Consider the following 17,280-nt stretch of genomic DNA (forward strand, 5'->3'; position numbering starts at 1 on the left):
ACATATAGGGTCTATAGGATTGGGGCAGGATTTGATGTCCCTTTTTTCTCTGGCAGTTTTTGGGGTCAGAGGCTTGTAGGGTTTATAGGATTTGGGAAGGATCCCGGTATTTTTGGGGTTAGACTTTTGTAGAATTTCCAGGATTTGGGAAGGATCTCGGCATTTTTTGGGGTCAGAAACATGTAGGATCTATAGGATTTGGGAACTTTTTAGGGTCAAAAACATACAGGGTTTATAGGATTGGGGCAGGATCCGCTCTCCCTTTGCCCCAGTGGTTTTTAGGATCAGACTTTTGTAGAATTTCCAGGATTTGGGAATGACCCCGGCAGTTTTTAGGGTCAGAGACATATAGGATCTATAGGATTGGTGCAGGATTCGATGTCCATTTTTCCTCTGGCATTTTTTGGGGTCAGAGACTTATGGGGTGTATAGGATTGGGGCAGGAGCCGCTGTCCCTTTGCCCCACAGGTTTTTGGGGTCGGAGACTTGTAGGGTTTATGGGATTTGGGAAGTTTTTGGGATCAGAGACTTGTAGGGTCTATAGGATTGGGGCAGGATTCAATGTCCCTTTTTCCTCTGGCAGTTTTTGGGGTCAGAGGCTTCTAGGATCTATAGGATTTGGGAAATTTTTGGGGTCAGAGACTTGTAGGATCTATAGGATTGGGGCAGGATTCGATGTCCCTTTCTCCTCTGGCAGTTTTTGAGGTCAGAACTTTGTAGGGTTTATAGGATTTGGGAAGGATCCTGGCAGTTTTTGGGGTCAGAGTTTTGTAGAATTTAGAGGATTTGGGAATGATCCCGGCATTTTTTAGGGTCAGAGACTTATGGGGTCTATAGGATTGGGGCAGGATCCACTCTCCCTTTGCCCCAGTGGCTTTTGGGATCAGAGTTTTGTGGAATTTCCAGGATTTGGGAATGACCCCGGCAGTTTTTGGGTTCAGAGACTTATAGGATCTATAGGATTGGGGCAGGAGCCGCTGTCCCTTTGCCCCACAGGTTTTTGGGATCAGTTTTGTAGAATTTAGAGGATTTGGGAATGATCCCGGCAGGTTTTGGGGTCAGAGACTTGTAGGGTTTATAGGATTTGGGAAGGACCCCAGCATTTTTTGGGTTCAGAGACTTGTAGGATCTATAGGATCTGGGAAAATTTTGGGGTCAGAGACATGTAGGGTCTATAGGATTGGGGCAGGATCCACTCTCCCTTTGCCCCACAGGTTTTTGGGGTCAGAGTTTTGTAGAATTTACAGGATTTGGGAAGGATCTCGGTATTTTTTGAGGTCAGAAACTTATGGGGTTTATAGGATTGGGGCAGGAGCCGCTGTCCCTTTGCCCCACTGGTTTTTGGGGTCAGAGACTTGTAGGATCTACAGGATTTGGGAAATTTTTGGGGTCAGAGACTTGTAGGGTTTATAGGATTGGGACAGGAGCCGCTGTCCCTTTGCCCCACAGGTTTTTGGGGTCGGAGACTTGTAGGGTTTATAGGATTTGGGAAATTTTTGGGGTCAGAGACATACAGGGTTTATAGGATTGGGACAGGATTCGATGTCCCTTTCTCCTCTGGCAGTTTTTGAGGTCAGAACTTTGTAGGGTTTATAGGATTTGGGAAGGATCCTGGCAGTTTTTGGGGTCAGAGTTTTGTAGAATTTCCAGGATTTGGGAAGGATCCCGGTATTTTTTGGGGTCAGAAACTTGTAGGATCTATAGGATTTGGGAAGTTTTTAGGGTCAAAGACATACAGGGTTTATAGGATTGGGGCAGGAGCCGCTCTCCCTTTGCCCCGGCTATTTTTGGGATCAGACTTTTGTAGAATTTCCAGGATTTAGGAATAACCCCGGCATTTTTTAGGGTCAGAAACTTACGGTGTTTATAGGATTGTGTCCGGATCCTCTGTCCCTTTACCCCGGCGGTTTTTGGGGCCGGGGCGGGGCCCCCCCCGTTCCCGATAAGGTCCGGCTCGGGGACCCGCCCCTCCCGGCCCGAATAAATCGCTGATCTCATGCCCCGCGCGGCCCCACAGCTTTGGGATCGGCCCCGGCTTTTGGGATCGGCTTTAGGATCGCCCTTAGGATCGGCTTTAGGATCGGCTTTGGGATCAGCTTTAGGATCAGCTTTAGGATCGGCTTTAGGATCGCCTTTAGGATCCACCCCGCGGCTTTAGGATCGGCCCCGCTTTTGGGATCGGCCCCAGGTACGGCCGCGCTGTCCCCGCCTTGTCCCCAAGGGGGTGGCGGCGGTGTCACCTCCCCCCCCCCCCCCACCCCATAAAATTTTGGGATTTTTTTGGGATCCCGGAGCCGCTTCCCGAAGGAATTCCCACGCTCCGAGGGGGGCGGGGCGGGGCAGGTGTGTCCCCACCCCCCGCTCTGGGGACACCGCGGGGTCGCGACATTTGGGGACAGCGCGGGGGTGGCGTCTGTGGGGTCGCGACATTTGGGGACGCCGCGGTTTGTCCCTGCTGTCACCTCGGAGGGAAAGGGGGGGGTTGGGATTTGGGGGCGACTCGGGGACACAGCGGGAGGGGACAAAGCTTGGGGACACTTTTGGGGGGGGTGTGCTCGGTGTCCCCAAGCGGTGTCCCCGCAGTGGGGTCCCCCCGGTGTCCCCAGGGGGTGGCACGGAGTGGTCTCCCGGTGTCCCGCAGTGTCCCCAAGTGTCCCGCACTGCCACCCTGTTGTCCCTCTGTGTCCCGCGGTGTCCCCAGTGGTGGCACTCCACTGTCCCCGCGTGTCCCGCACTGTCCCCAACGGTGCCATCTCCACTGTCCCCTTTGGTGCCACCACGCTGTCCCCCCGTGTCCTATTTGGTGCCACCCCGCTGTCCCCTCGTGTCCCCCCGTGTCCCACTGTCCCCAACACTGTCCCCCCGTGTCCCGCTGTCCCCTTTGGTGCCACCCCACTGTCCCCCCGTGTCCCCTTTGGTGCCATCCCAGTGTCCCCCCGTGTCCCGCTGTCCCTTTTGGTGCCACCCCACTGTCCCCCAGTGTCCTCCCGTGTCCCTTGCTGTCCCCAGCACTGTCCCCCCGTGTCCCCACGCATCCGACGCTGTCCCCAGTGGTGCCACCCCGCTGTCCCCCCGTGTCCCCCCGTGTCCCCCTGTCCCCTTTGGTGCCACTCCGCTGTCCCCCCGTGTCCCGCTGTCCCCTTTGCTGTCCCCCCGTGTCTCCCCGTGTCCCTCGCTGTCCCCAGCAGTGTCCCCACACTGTCCCCTCGGTGCCACCTCGCTGTCCCCAGGTCCCCGCGGCCATGACCCCGTACCGGCAGGAGCTGGAGAAATATCGCGACATCGACGAGGACAAAATCCTGCAGGAGCTGTCCCCGGAGGAGCTGGCGCAGCTGGACGCCGAGCTGGCCGAGATGGACCCGGAGGTGGGCGCGGGGACACCGCGGGGACACCGCGGGTGGCACGCAGGTGACAGGGGAGGTGACACTGCGCTGTCCCCAGAACGTGCTGCTGCCAGCGGGGCTGCGACAGCGGGACCAGACCCAGAAGAGCCCCACGGGACCCCTGGACAGGGACGCGCTGCTGCAGCACCTGGAGAGGCAGGCGCTGGAGGCCGAGGAGCGACAGGACCTCGTGCCCTTCACCGGGGAGAAAAAAGGTCTGGGGACATCTGGGGACACGTGGGGACAGGCTGGGGACAGGCTGGAGTTGGGGACAGGGACACGCTGCTGCAGCACCTGGAGAGGCAGGCGCTGGAGGCTGAGGAACGACAGGACCTTGTGCCATTCACCGGGGAGAAAAAAGGTCTGGGGACATCTGGGGACACGTGGGGACAGGCTGGGGACAGTGGGGACAGGCTGGGGACAGGGACACTCTGCAGCACCTGGAGAGGCAGGCGCTGGAGGCCGAGGCGCGACAGGACCTCGTGCCATTCACGGGGGAGAAAAAAGGTCTGGAGACACCTGGGGACACTTGGGGACACCTGAGGACACGTGGAGACACCTGAGGACACCTGGGGACACTGAGGGGACAGGCTGGGGACAGGGACACTCTCCTGGAGAGGCAGGCGCTGGAGGCTGAGGAACGCCAGGACCTCGTGCCATTCACCGGGGAGAAAAAAGGTCTGGGGACACCCAGGGACACTTGGGGACAAGCTGGGGACAGGCTGGGGACAGCGGGGACAAGCTGGGGACAGGCTGGGGACAGTGGGGACAGGGACACTCTGCAGCACCTGGAGAGGCAGGCGCTGGAGGCCGAGGAGCGACAGGACCTCGTGCCATTCACCGGGGAGAAAAAAGGTCTGGGGACACCTGGGGACACGTGGGGACACCTGGGGACAGGCTGGGGACAGTGGGGATGGGCTGGGGACAGTGGGGACAGGGACGCGCTGCTGCAGCACCTGGAGAGGCAGGCGCTGGAGGCCGAGGAGCGACAGGACCTTGTGCCATTCACCGGGGAGAAAAAAGGTCTGGGGACACCCAGGGACACTTGGGGACACCTGGGAACACCCAGGGACACGTGGGGACAGTGTGGGGACAGTGGGGACACGTGGAGACACCTGGGGACAGGGACGCGCTGCTGCAGCACCTGGAGAGGCAGGCGCTGGAGGCCGAGGAGCGCCAGGACCTCGTGCCATTCACCGGGGAGAAAAAAGGTCTGGGGACACTTGGGGACAGTGTGGGGACACCTGGGGACAGTGTGGGGACAGTGGGGACAGGCTGGGGACAGGCTGGGGCTGGGGACAGGGACACTGCAGCACCTGGAGAGGCAGGCGCTGGAGGCTGAGGAACGACAGGACCTCGTGCCCTTCACGGGAGAGAAAAAAGGTCTGGGGACACCCAGGGACACTTGGGGACAAGCTGGGGACAGGCTGGGGACAGTGGGGATGGGTTGGGGACAGTGGGGACAGGGACACTCTGCAGCACCTGGAGAGGCAGGCGCTGGAGGCCGAGGAGCGCCAGGACCTTGTGCCATTCACGGGGGAGAAAAAAGGTCTGGGGACACCTGGGGACACCTGGGGACACGTGGGGACACGTGGAGACACGTGGGGACACGTGGGGACAGTGGGGACACTGAGGGGGACAGGGACACTCTGCAGCACCTGGAGAGGCAGGCGCTGGAGGCCGAGGAGCGCCAGGACCTCGTGCCATTCACGGGAGAGAAAAAAGGTCTGGGGACACCTGGGGACACGTGGGGACACCTGGGACAGGCTGGGGACGGTGGGGACAGGCTGGAAACGGGCTGGGGACACTGAGGGGACCGGCTGGGGACACTGAGGGGACCGGGCCCCCAGGCTCGGGTATATTTAGCTCGGCCTCGCCAGCGGCTCGGGTGTCCTGGGCGAGCTGGGCCCCGGCCAGCCCCGGGCACGGCCACCGGCCCTGGCAGTGTCACCCTCGGGATGGTCACAGTGTCACCTGAGCACGGCCACCGGCCCTGGCAGTGTCACCCCCAGCAGTGTCACCTGAGCACGGCCACCGGCCCTGGCAGTGTCACCCTCGGGATGGTCACAGTGTCACCTGAGCACGGCCACCGGCCCTGGCACTGTCACCCTCGGGATGGTCACAGTGTCACCTGAGCACGGCCACCGGCCCTGGCACTGTCACCCTCGGGATGGTCACAGTGTCACCTGAGCACGGCCACCGGCCCTGGCAGTGTCACCCTCGGGATGGTCACAGTGTCACCTGAGCACGGCCACCAGCCCTGGCAGTGTCACCCCCAGCAGTGTCACCTGAGCACGGCCACTAACCCAGCAGTGTCACCCTCGGGATGGTCACAGCCCCTGGCAGTGTCACCCCCCGGCAGTTCCAGCCTCAATATCCGCATGTCCCCATGTCCCCAGGAAAGCTGTTTGTCCCCATGTCCATGTCCCCTATCCCTATCCCTGTCCCCATGTCCCTGTCCCAAAGGAAGCCGTTTGTCCCCTGTCCCTATCCCTGTCCCTTTCCCTGTCCCTGTCCCCATGTCCCTGTCACTGTCCCTATCCTTATCCCTGTTCCGTCCCTGTCCCTGTCCCCATGTCGCTGTTCCCATGTCCCTGTCCCCCAGGGAAGCTGTTGTCCCTTGTCCCTGTCCCCTGTGCCTGTCCCCATGTCCCTGTTCCCATGTCCCTGTCCCTGTCCTTGTCCCCTGTCCCTGTGTCCCCCTGTTCCTGTGCCCATCCCCATGTCCCTGTCCCTGTTCCATCCCTGTCCCTGTCCCCAGGGAAGCCGTTTGTCCCCTGTTCCCTTGTCACTGTCCCTGTCCCCATCCCCATGTCCCTGTCCCCAGGGAAGCCGTTTGTCCCCTGTCCCTGTCCCCATGTCCCTGTCCCCATGTTCCTGTCCCTATCCCCATCCCCATGTCCCTGTCCCCAGGGAAGCCGTTTGTCCCCTGTCCCTATCCCTGTTCCCATGTCACTGTCCCTGTCCCCATATCCCTGTCCCTGTCCCTGTCCCCATCCCTGTTCCATCCCTGTCCCTGTCCCCAGGGAAGCCATTTGTCCCCTGTAATTGTCCCTGTCCCCTATCCCTGTCCCTGTCCCTGTCCCTGTTCCCATGTCACTGTCCCTGTCCCTGTCCCCATCCCTGTTCCATCCCTGTCCCTGTCCCCAGGGAAGCCGTTTGTCCCCTGTCCCCATGTCCCTGTCCCTGTCCCCATCCCTGTTCCATCCCTGTCCCTGTCCCCAGGGAAGCCGTTTGTCCCCTGTCCCTGTCCCCAGGGAAGCCGTTTGTCCCCTGTCCCTGTCCCTGTCCCCATGTCACTGTCACCGTCCCTGTCCCCAGGGAAGCCGTTTGTCCCCTGTCCCCATCCCCATGTCCCTGTCCCTGTCCCCAGGGAAGCCGTTTGTCCCCTGTCCCCTGTCCCTGTCCATGTCCCTGTCCCTGTCCCTGTCCCTGTCCCTGTCCCTGTCCCTGTCCCTGTCCCCATGTCACCGTCCCTGTCCCTGTCCCCAGGGAAGCCGTTTGTCCCCTGTTCCCTTGTCACTGTCCCTGTCCCTGTTCCCATGTCACTGTCCCCATCCCCATGTCCCTGTCCCCAGGGAAGCCGTTTGTCCCCAAGCGCGTGGCGCCGGAGCTGCCGCGGGAGGAGCAGGTGACGCTGGAGCCGGAGCTGGAGGAGGCGCTGGCCAACGCCACCGAGGCCGAGATGTGCGACATCGCCGGTGGGTGAGGGGCGGGATTGGGATTGGGATTGGGATTGGGATTGGGAATGGGAACGGGAATGGGAACGGGATGTGCGACATTGCCGGTGGGTGCGGGGCGGGATTGGGAATGGGAATGGGAATGGGAACGGGAATGGGAACGGGATGTGCGACATCGCCGGTGGGTGCGGGGAGGGATTGGGATTGGGATTGGGAACGGGATTGGGATTGGGAATGGGAACGGGATGTGCGACATCGCCGGTGGGTGCGGGGTGGGATTCAATGGGATTGGGATTGGGATGTGCGACATCGCCGGTGGGTGCGGGGAGGGATTGGGAATGGGATTGGGAATGGGAATGGGATTGGGATTGGGAATGGGAATGGGATTGGGAATGGGATTGGGAACGGGATTGGGATTGGGAATGGGAACGGGATGTGCGACATCGCCGGTGGGTGCGGGGTGGGATTGGGATTGGGAACGGGAACGGGGTGTGCGACATCGCCGGTGGGTGCGGGGTTGGGATTGGGAATGGGATGGGATTGGGATAGAATGGGATGGGATTGGGAATGGGAACGGGATTGGGAACGGGATGTGCGACATCGCCGGTGGGTGCGGGGAGGGATTGGGAATGGGATTGGGAATGGGAATGGGATTGGGATTGGGAATGGGAATGGGATTGGGAATGGGATTGGGAACGGGATTGGGATTGGGAATGGGAACGGGATGTGCGACATCGCCGGTGGGTGCGGGGTGGGATTGGGATTGGGAACGGGAACGGGGTGTGCGACATCGCCGGTGGGTGCGGGATTGGGATTGGGATTGGGATTGGGATTGGGAATGGGAACGGGAATGGGAACGGGATGTGCGACATTGCCGGTGGGTGCGGGGCGGGATTGGGAATGGGAATGGGAATGGGAACGGGAATGGGAACGGGATGTGCGACATCGCCGGTGGGTGCGGGGAGGGATTGGGATTGGGATTGGGAACGGGATTGGGATTGGGAATGGGAACGGGATGTGCGACATCGCCGGTGGGTGCGGGGTGGGATTCAATGGGATTGGGATTGGGATGTGCGACATCGCCGGTGGGTGCGGGGAGGGATTGGGAATGGGATTGGGAATGGGAATGGGATTGGGATTGGGAATGGGAATGGGATTGGGAATGGGATTGGGAACGGGATTGGGATTGGGAATGGGAACGGGATGTGCGACATCGCCGGTGGGTGCGGGGTGGGATTGGGATTGGGAACGGGAACGGGGTGTGCGACATCGCCGGTGGGTGCGGGGTTGGGATTGGGAATGGGATGGGATTGGGATAGAATGGGATGGGATTGGGAATGGGAACGGGATTGGGAACGGGATGTGCGACATCGCCGGTGGGTGCGGGGAGGGATGGGATTGGGATTGGGATTGGGATTGGGATTGGGATTGGGAATGGGATTGGGAATGGGAACGGGAATGGGATTGGGAATGGGAATGGGGATGGGATTGGGATTGGGATTGGTATTGGTATTGGGATTGGGATTGGGATTGGGAATGGGATTGGGATTGGGAATGGGAATGGGATGGGATCCAAGGGATCCAGGATGGGATAAATGGGATTTCCATGGGATGGGATCCATGGGATTTTCATGGGATAGAATTGGGATTTCTATGGGATTTCCATGGGATGGATCCATGGGATTTCTATGGGATTTCCATGGGATGGATCCATGGGATTTCTATGGGATTTCCATGGGATGGATCCATGGGATTTCTATGGGATTTCCATGGGATGGATCCATGGGATCCATGGGATTTCCATGGGATGGGATCCACGGGATTTCCATGGATGGATCAATGGGATTTCCATGGGATTTCCATGGGATGAGATCCATGGGATTTCCATGGGATGGGATCCACGGGATTTCCATGGGATGAGATTTCTATGGGATTTCCATGGGATGGGATCCATGGGATTTCCATGGGATTTCCATGGACGGATCCATGGGATCAATGGGATTTCCATGGGATTTCCATGGGGTGGATCCATGGGATGGATCAATGGGATTTCCATGGGATGGGATCCATGGGATCCACGGGATTTCCATGGGATGGGATCCATGGGATTTCCATGGGATTTCCATGGGATTTCCATGGGATGGATCCATGGGATTTCCATGGGATTTCCATGGGGTGGATCCATGGGATTTCCATGGGATGGATTTTGGATTTCCATGGGATGGGATCCATGGGATCAATGGGATTTCCATGGGATGGGATCAATGGGATTTCCATGGGATGGGATCCATGGGATCCATGGGATTTCTGTGGGATGGATCCATGGGATTTCCATGGACGGATCCATGGGAACGAGGCCGTTCTGCGCAGGCCGGGATCCCCGCGGGGCCGGGAGCGGCGCCAGGACCGGCCTTGGCCGAGGGTAACGCTGTCCCCAAGGGCCACCGTGTGTCACACGGGCAGGGGACAGCACGGCTGAGTGTCACATCTGTCCTTGTGTCACACCGTGTGTCACACGGGCAGGGGACAGCACGGCTGAGTGTCACACACCTGAGTGTCACACTGTGTGTCACACGGGCAGGGGACAGCACGGCTGAGTGTCACATCCCTGAGTGTCACACTGTGTGTCACATGGGGAGGGGACAGCACAGCACACCTGAGTGTCACACACCTGAGTGTCACACACCTGAGTGTCACACCTTGTGTCACACGGGGAGGGGACAGCATGGCTGAGTGTCACATCCCTGAGTGTCACACACCTGTCCTGTGTCACACACCTGAGTGTCACACACCTGAGTGTCACACACCTGAGTGTCACACCTTGTGTCACACGGGCAGGGGACAGCACGGCTGAGTGTCACACAACTGAGTGTCACCGTGTGTCACACGGGGAGGGGACAGCACGGCTGAGTGTCACACACCTGAGTGTCACACACCTGAGTGTCACACACCTGAGTGTCACACCATGTGTCACACCGTGTGTCACACGGGGAGGGGACAGCACGGCTGAGTGTCACACACCTGAGTGTCACACGGGGAGGGGACAGCACGGCTGAGTGTCACACACCTGAGTGTCACATCCCTGAGTGTCACACACCTGAGTGTCACACCATGTGTCACAGTGTGTGTCACACGGGGAGGGGACAGCACACCTGAGTGTCACATCTGTCCTTGTGTCACACACCTGAGTGTCACACACCTGTCACACACCTGGGTGTCACACTTGTCCCCGTGTCACCCCCGTCCCTGTGTCACCCCCTCTGTCCCACAGTGTCACACTCTGTCCCCCCTCGCCCTCTGTGTCACCTCAGTCCCAGCAGCTCCCAGTGCCACCTCCTCGAGGGGACAGCGGGGTCCTGTGTCCCTGTGTCCCCTGTGTCCCCTGTGTGTCCCCAAGGTCCCCGATGTCACCCGCTGTCCCCTGTCCCCGCAGCCATCCTGGGCATGTACACGCTGATGAGTAACAAGCAGTACTACGACGCCATCTGCAGCGGGGACATCTCCAACACCGAGGGCATCAACAGTGAGTGACACAGGGACAGGGGACAGGGACAGGGGATCAACAGTGAGTGACACGGGGACACACCTGGGGACAGCTGGGGACAGCTGGGGACAGCTGGGGACAGGGCATCAACAGTGAGTGACACAGGGACAGGGGACAGGGACAGGGGTGGGGCAGGGATGGGGGACAACTGGGGACAGGGACAGGGCATCAACAGTGAGTGACACAGGGACAGGGATGGGGACAGCTGGGGACAGAGACAGGGCATCAACAGTGAGTGACAGAGGGACAGGGGACAGCTGGTGACAGCTGGGGACAGGGCATCAACAGTGAGTGACACAGGGACAGGGGACAGGGACAGGGGACAGGGACAGGGATGGGGACAGGGATGGGGACAGGGCATCAACAGTGAGTGACACAGGGACAGGGGACAGGGACAGGGGACAGGGACAGGGATGGGGACAGGGATGGGGACAGGGCATCAACAGTGAGTGACACAGGGACAGGGATGGGGACAGCTGGGGACAGGGACAGGGCATCAACAGTGAGTGACAGAGGGACACACCTGGGGACAGCTGGGGACAGCTGGCGACAGGGACAGGGATGGGGACAGGGACAGGGATGGGGACAGGGGATGGGGACAGGGATGGGGACAGGGCATCAACAGTGAGTGACACGGGGACAGGGGATGGGGACAGGGGACAGGGCATTGACAGTGAGTGACACGGGGACACACCTGGGGACAGCTGGGGACAGGGACAGGGCATCAACAGTGAGTGACAGAGGGACACACCTGGGGACAGCTGGGGACAGCTGGGGACAGGGCATCAACAGTGAGTGACACAGGGACAGGGACAGGGACAGGGATGGGGAGAGGGACAGGGGACAACTGGGGACAGGGACAGGGCATCAACAGTGTGTGACAAAGGGACAGGGGACAGGCCTGGTGTCCCTGTGGTGCCCCACGATGTCCCCATGCTGTCCCCATGGTGTCCCCACAGGGTCTCTATGTCCCTGAGCACTCTCCCCACACTGTCCCCATGTCCCTGAGCCCTGTCCCCATGTCCTTATGGTATCCCCACAGTGTCCCCATGTCCCTGTGGTGTCCCCATGGGTGTCCTCATGTCCCCACACTGTCCCCACGGTGTCCCCATGTCCCAGGTGTGGTGCAACCGGACCGGTACCACCTGGGCCCCTGATTCACAGTGTCCCCATGTCCCCATGGTGTCCCTGTGGCGTCCCCATGGTGTCCCCATGTCCCTGAGCCCTGTCTCCATGTCCCCATGGTGTCCCCATGTCCCTGAGCCCTGTCCCCATGTCCTCATGGTGTCCCCATGTCCCCACGCTGTCCCAGGTGTGGTGCACCCGGACCGGTACCGCCCGGTCCCGGACGAGCCCCCAAACCCCAGTGTCCCCACACTGTCCCCACGGTGTCCCCATGTCCCTGTGGTGTCCCCACACTGTCCCCACGGTGTCCCCATGTCCCTGTGGTGTCCCTGTGGTGTCCCCACGCTGTCCCCATGTCCCCACGCTGTCCCAGGCGTGATGCAGCCGGACCGGTACCGCCCGGTCCCAGACGAGCCCCCGAACCCCACAGTGTCCCCATGGTGTCCCCACTCTGTCCCCATGGTGTCCCCACTCTGTCCCCATGGTGTCCCCATGTCCCTGTGGTGTCCCCACGCTGTCCCCACATTGTCCCCACGCTGTCCCAGGCGTGGTGCAGCCGGACCGGTACCGCCCAGTCCCCGACGAGCCCCCGAACCCCACGGACGTGGCCGAGACGCTGCAGCGGCTGCAGAACAACGACCCCGAGCTGCAGGACGTCAACCTCAACAACATCAAGGTGACACCGCCCTGCCACTGTCCCCAAGGGTCACCAAGGGTCACCAGGGGGCGTGTGCCACCCTGGGGTGTCCCCAAGGGGGTGGTTCCTGTCCCCAGGGTGTCCCCAAGGGGCTGGTTCCTGTCCCCAGGGTGTCCCCAAGGTGACAGGTTCCACCCCAGCGTGTCCCCAGATGGTGTCAGGGTGTTGGGTGCCATCCCTGAGTGTCCCCAAGGTGTCCCCAGGGTGTCCCCAAGGTGACAGGTCCCACCTCAGGGTGTCCCCAGGGTTGTGGTTTCTGTCCCAAACATGTCCCCAAGGGTCACCAGGGGGGTGTGTGCCACCCTGGGGTGTCCCCAAGGGGGTGGTTCCTGTCCCCAGGGTGTCCCCAGATGGTGTCAGGGTGTTGGGTGCCATCCCTGAGTGTTCCCAAGGTGTCCCCAGGATGTCCCCAAGGTGACAGGTCCCACCCCAGCCCCTCAGTGACCCCCTGTCCCCACCTGTCCCCCCCTGTCCCCAGGATCCCTGTCCCCATGGCCCTTGGGGACACCCTGAGCCCCTCAGTGACCCCGTGTCCCCCCCTGTCCCCACGTGTCCCCAGGACATCCCTGTCCCCACAGCCCCTGGGGACACCCTGAGCCCCTCAGTGACCCCCTGTCCCCCCCTGTCCCCACGTGTCCCCAGGACATCCCTGTCCCCACGCTCCAGGCCATCTGCCAGGCCATCCAGACCAACAGCCACGTGCGCAGCCTCAGCCTGGTGGGGACGCGCAGCAACGACCTGGTGGCCAACGTGAGTCCCCAACTGTCCCCAAATGTCCCTGCCCAGCTGTCCCCAAACATCCCTGGGCACTTTCCAGACAGGTTGGGGACAGTCCCACCTCTGTGTCCCCAAATGTCACCTCATGTTTGGAGGGAATCCCTGCCCCATGTCCCTAAAGGTCCCCAAATATTTGGGGACAATCCCTGCAGTGTCCCCAATCAATCTGGGGACAATCCCTGCAGTGTCCCCATCAGTCTGGGGACAATCCCTGCAGTGTCCCAAATCAGTTTGGGGACAGTCCCTGCAGTGTCCCCAATCAGTTTGGGGACAATCCCTGCCTATGTCCCAAATCAGTTTGGGGACAATCCCTGCAGTGTCCCAAATCAGTTTGGGGACAATCCCTGCAGTGTCCCCAATCAGTTTGGGGACAATCCCTGCAGTGTCCCCATCAGTTTGGGGACAATCCCTGCCCCATGTCCCCATCAGTTTGGGGACAATCCCTGCAGTGTCCCAAATCAGTTTGGGGACAATCCCTGCAGTGTCCCCATCAGTTTGGGGACAATCCCTGCAGTGTCCCCATCAGTTTGGGGACAATCCCTGCCCCATGTCCCCATCAGTTTGGGGACAATCCCTGCAGTGTCCCAAATCAGTTTGGGGACAATCCCTGCAGTGTCCCCCATCAGTTTGGGGACAATCCTTGCCCATGTCCCCATCAGTTTGGGGACAATCCCTGCAGTGTCCCCCATGTCCCCATCAGTTTGGGGACAATCCCTGCAGTGTCCCCAATCAATGTGGGGACAATCCCTGCCACTGTCCCAAATCAGTTTGGGGACAGTCCCTGCAGTGTCCCCCATGTCCCCATCAATCTGGGGACAATCTCCCCCCCATGCCCGTTCCCCTATCCCCAGGACACCAAGGGCAGTGTCCCCATGGTGCCACTTTAATGCCACTCTGATGCCACTCTGGTGTCCCTGTGGTGTCACTTGGTGTCTCTGTGGTGTCCCTGTGGTGTCACTCGGTGTCCCCGTGGTGTCCCCGTGGTGTCCCCGCGGTGTCCCCGTGGTGTCACTCGGTGTCCCCGTGGTGTCCCCGTGGTGTCCCCGTGGTGTCACTCGGTGTCCCTGTGGTGTCACTCGGTGTCCCCGCGGTGTCCCCGTGGTGTCACTCGGTGTCCCCGCGGTGTCCCCAGGCCGTGGCCGAGATGCTGGAGCACAACCGGAGCCTGCAGAGCCTCAACCTCGAGTCCAATTTCATCACCAGCGCGGGGATGCTGCGGCTGCTGGGGGCCGTGGGGCACAGCCCCAGCCTGAGGGAGCTCAGGGTGGACAACCAGGTGACAGTGGGGACAGGGAGGGGACAACAGGGCCGTGGGGCACAGCCCGAGCCTGAGCGAGCTCCGGGTGGACAACCAGGTGACAATGGGGACAGCCAGGTGACAATGGGGACAGGGACAGCAGGGACAGCAGGGCCGTGGGGCACAGCCCCAGCCTGAGCGAGCTCCGGGTGGACAACCAGGTGACAATGGGGACAGCCAGGTGACAATGGGGACAGGGACAGCAGGGACAGCGGGGCCGTGGGGCACAGCCCCAGCCTGAGCGAGCTGAGAGTGGACAACCAGGTGACAATGGGGACAGGGAGGGGACAATGGGGACAGCAGGGACAGCAGGGCCGTGGGGCACAGCCCCAGCCTGAGCGAGCTCAGGGTGGACAACCAGGTGACAAAGGGGACAGGGACAGGGACAGGGACAGGGACAGCAGGGACAGCGGGGCCGTGGGGCACAGCCCGAGCCTGAGGGAACTCAGGGTGGACAACCAGGTGACAATGGGGACAGCAGGGATAGGGACAGGGTCCTGGGGGCCGTGGGGCACAGCCCCAGCCTGAGCGAGCTCCGGGTGGACAACCAGGTGACAATGGGGACAGGGAGGGGACAGCAGGGACAGGGAGGGGACAGCAGGGCCGTGGGGCACAGCCCCAGCCTGAGGGAGCTCAGGGTGGACAACCAGGTGACAATGGGGACAACCAGGTGACAATGGGGACAGCAGGGACAGCAGGGACAGGGACAGGGTCCTGGGGGCCGTGGGGCACAGCCCGAGCCTGAGCGAGCTGCGGGTGGACAACCAGGTGACAATGGGGACAGGGACAGGGACAGCAGGGCCGTGGGGCACAGCCCGAGCCTGAGCGAGCTGCGGGTGGACAACCAGGTGACAAAGGGACAGGGAGGGGACAGGGACACAGACAGGGACAGGAAGGTCACCAGGGACTCCAGGAAAGGTGACAATGACCTGACTGTCCCCAGCCCTGGAGTGCCAGCACCTTGGGGACACCATGGAGATGGCCATGGCGGGGGGACACTGGAGGATGTGACAATGACAATGACAATGCCAATGTCCCCTGTGCAGTGCCAGCGCCTCGGTGACACGGTGGAGATGGCCATGGCGGGGGACACTGGGGGATGTGACAATGACAATGACAATGTCCCCAATCCTGCAGTGCCAGCGCCTCGGTGACACGGTGGAGATGGCCATGGCGGGGGACACTGGGGGATGTGACAATGACAATGACAATGTCCCCAATCCCGCAGTGCCAGCGCCTGGGTGACACGGTGGAGATGGCCATGGCGGCCATGCTGGGACACTGGGGGATGTGACAATGACAGTGACAGTGACAATGACAATGCCAATGTCCCCAATCTCACAGTGCCAGCGCCTCGGGGACACGGTGGAGATGGCCATGGCCGCCACGCTGGAGCAGTGCCCGTCCCTGCTGCGCCTCGGTTACACCTTCACCCTGCAGGGCCCGCGGGCGCGCGCCGCCGCCGCCCTCACCCGCAACAGCGAGCTCCGTGAGTGTCACCGGGGTCACCGGGGTCACCAGGGTCACCAGGGGTCACCAGGATCACCAAGGATCACCAAATATCCCCAGGGGTCACCAGGGGCCACCAGGGGTCACCAGGGGTCACCAAGGGTCACCAAATGTACCCAAGGGTCCCCATGAGTCACCAAGAACCCCCAAGGGTCACCAAGGGTCACCAAATGTCCCCAAGGGTCCTCAGGGGTCACCAGGGGTCATCAAGGGTCCCCACATGTCCCCAGGGGTCACCAAATGTCTCCAAGGGTCCCCAAGGGTCACCAGGGGTCATCAAGGGGTCACCAAGTCACCAAATGTACCCAAGGGTCACTAAGGGTCTCCAAATGTCCCCACAGGTCCTCAGGGGTCACCAAATGTCCCCAGCGGTCCCCAAGGGTCACCAAGTGCCACCAGGAGGGGAATTTGGCCTGCCCGACCTTCAGAGGAGCTCTGGGAGTGTCCCCAGGTGTCCCCAAAGGTCCCCAAAGGTCCCCAAGTGTCCACAGGGGTCCCCAAGGTGTCCCCAAGGGTCACCAAATGTCCCCAGGGGTCCCTAGGGGTCACCAAGGGTCTCCAAGGGTCACCAAGGGTCACCAGATGTCCCCAACTGTCCTCTGGGCAGGATTTGGGGTCCCAGGTTTGTCCCCAAGTGTCCCCAGATGTCCCCAAGTGTCCCCTGGGCAGGATTTGGGGTCCCACCCCTGACCTCCCCCCCCCTCATTTTTCTCCCCCCAGGTCGCCAACAGAAGAAATCCTAAAAAATTCCCAAAAATTCCCTCAGGAGCTGCTGGGAATGAACTGGGAATGAACTGGGAATGAACTGGGAATGAACTGGGAATGAACTGGGAATGAACTGGGAATGAACTGGGAATGAACTGGGAATGAACTGGAGCCAAATGTGTCCCTCTGGATCTGTGGGGTCACAAAAAATCCCCAAAATTTCCCCAAAATCCCAAAAAATCCCCCAAAAATCCTCGAAAATCCCCCAAAAAATCCCCCCAAAATTCAAATAAAAATCTCGAAAAATCCCCTTAAAAATCCTCAAATAATCCCCCCAAAAATCCTTGAAAATCTCCCAAAAAATCCCCCTCAAAATCATCAAAAATTCTCTCCCAAAATCCTAAAAAATCCCCCAAAAATTCCCCCAAAATCCCAAAAAAATCCTCAAAAAAAATCTCCAAAAATCTCCTTAAAAATCCTCAAAAAAAATCCCAAAAAATCTCCCCAAAAATCCCCCAAAATCCCCCAAAAAATCCCCTAAAATTGAAAAAAAATCCCAACAT

At 60.5% G+C, this 17,280-nt stretch overlaps 1 protein-coding gene across 2 annotated transcripts; it reads left to right on the forward strand.

Annotated features, from left to right (window-relative positions):
- The first annotated feature begins 1,304 nt into the window (after positions 1-1,304).
- On the forward strand, positions 1,305-16,764 carry TMOD4 (tropomodulin 4). Of its 2 annotated transcripts, XM_033082948.2 has the most exons (11): positions 1,308-2,188; positions 3,231-3,365; positions 3,442-3,598; positions 6,962-7,084; positions 10,497-10,586; positions 12,278-12,408; positions 13,072-13,179; positions 14,339-14,428; positions 15,218-15,271; positions 15,848-15,992; positions 16,733-16,764. In XM_033082948.2, the coding sequence occupies exons 2-11, from the start codon at positions 3,243-3,245 to the stop codon at positions 16,753-16,755; spliced, it is 1,044 nt and encodes a 347-aa protein (XP_032938839.1). In that variant the 5' UTR covers positions 1,308-2,188; positions 3,231-3,242; the 3' UTR covers positions 16,756-16,764. The 2 variants fall into 2 exon arrangements, with proteins under 2 accessions (XP_032938840.1, XP_032938839.1); XM_033082949.2 differs by lacking the exon at positions 13,072-13,179 and having other exon boundaries at positions 1,305-2,188.
- The last annotated feature ends 516 nt before the right edge of the window (positions 16,765-17,280 follow it).

The sequence above is a fragment of the Catharus ustulatus genome, chromosome 30, assembly GCF_009819885.2.
Source record: "Catharus ustulatus isolate bCatUst1 chromosome 30, bCatUst1.pri.v2, whole genome shotgun sequence".
Lineage (NCBI taxonomy): Eukaryota > Metazoa > Chordata > Aves > Passeriformes > Turdidae > Catharus > Catharus ustulatus.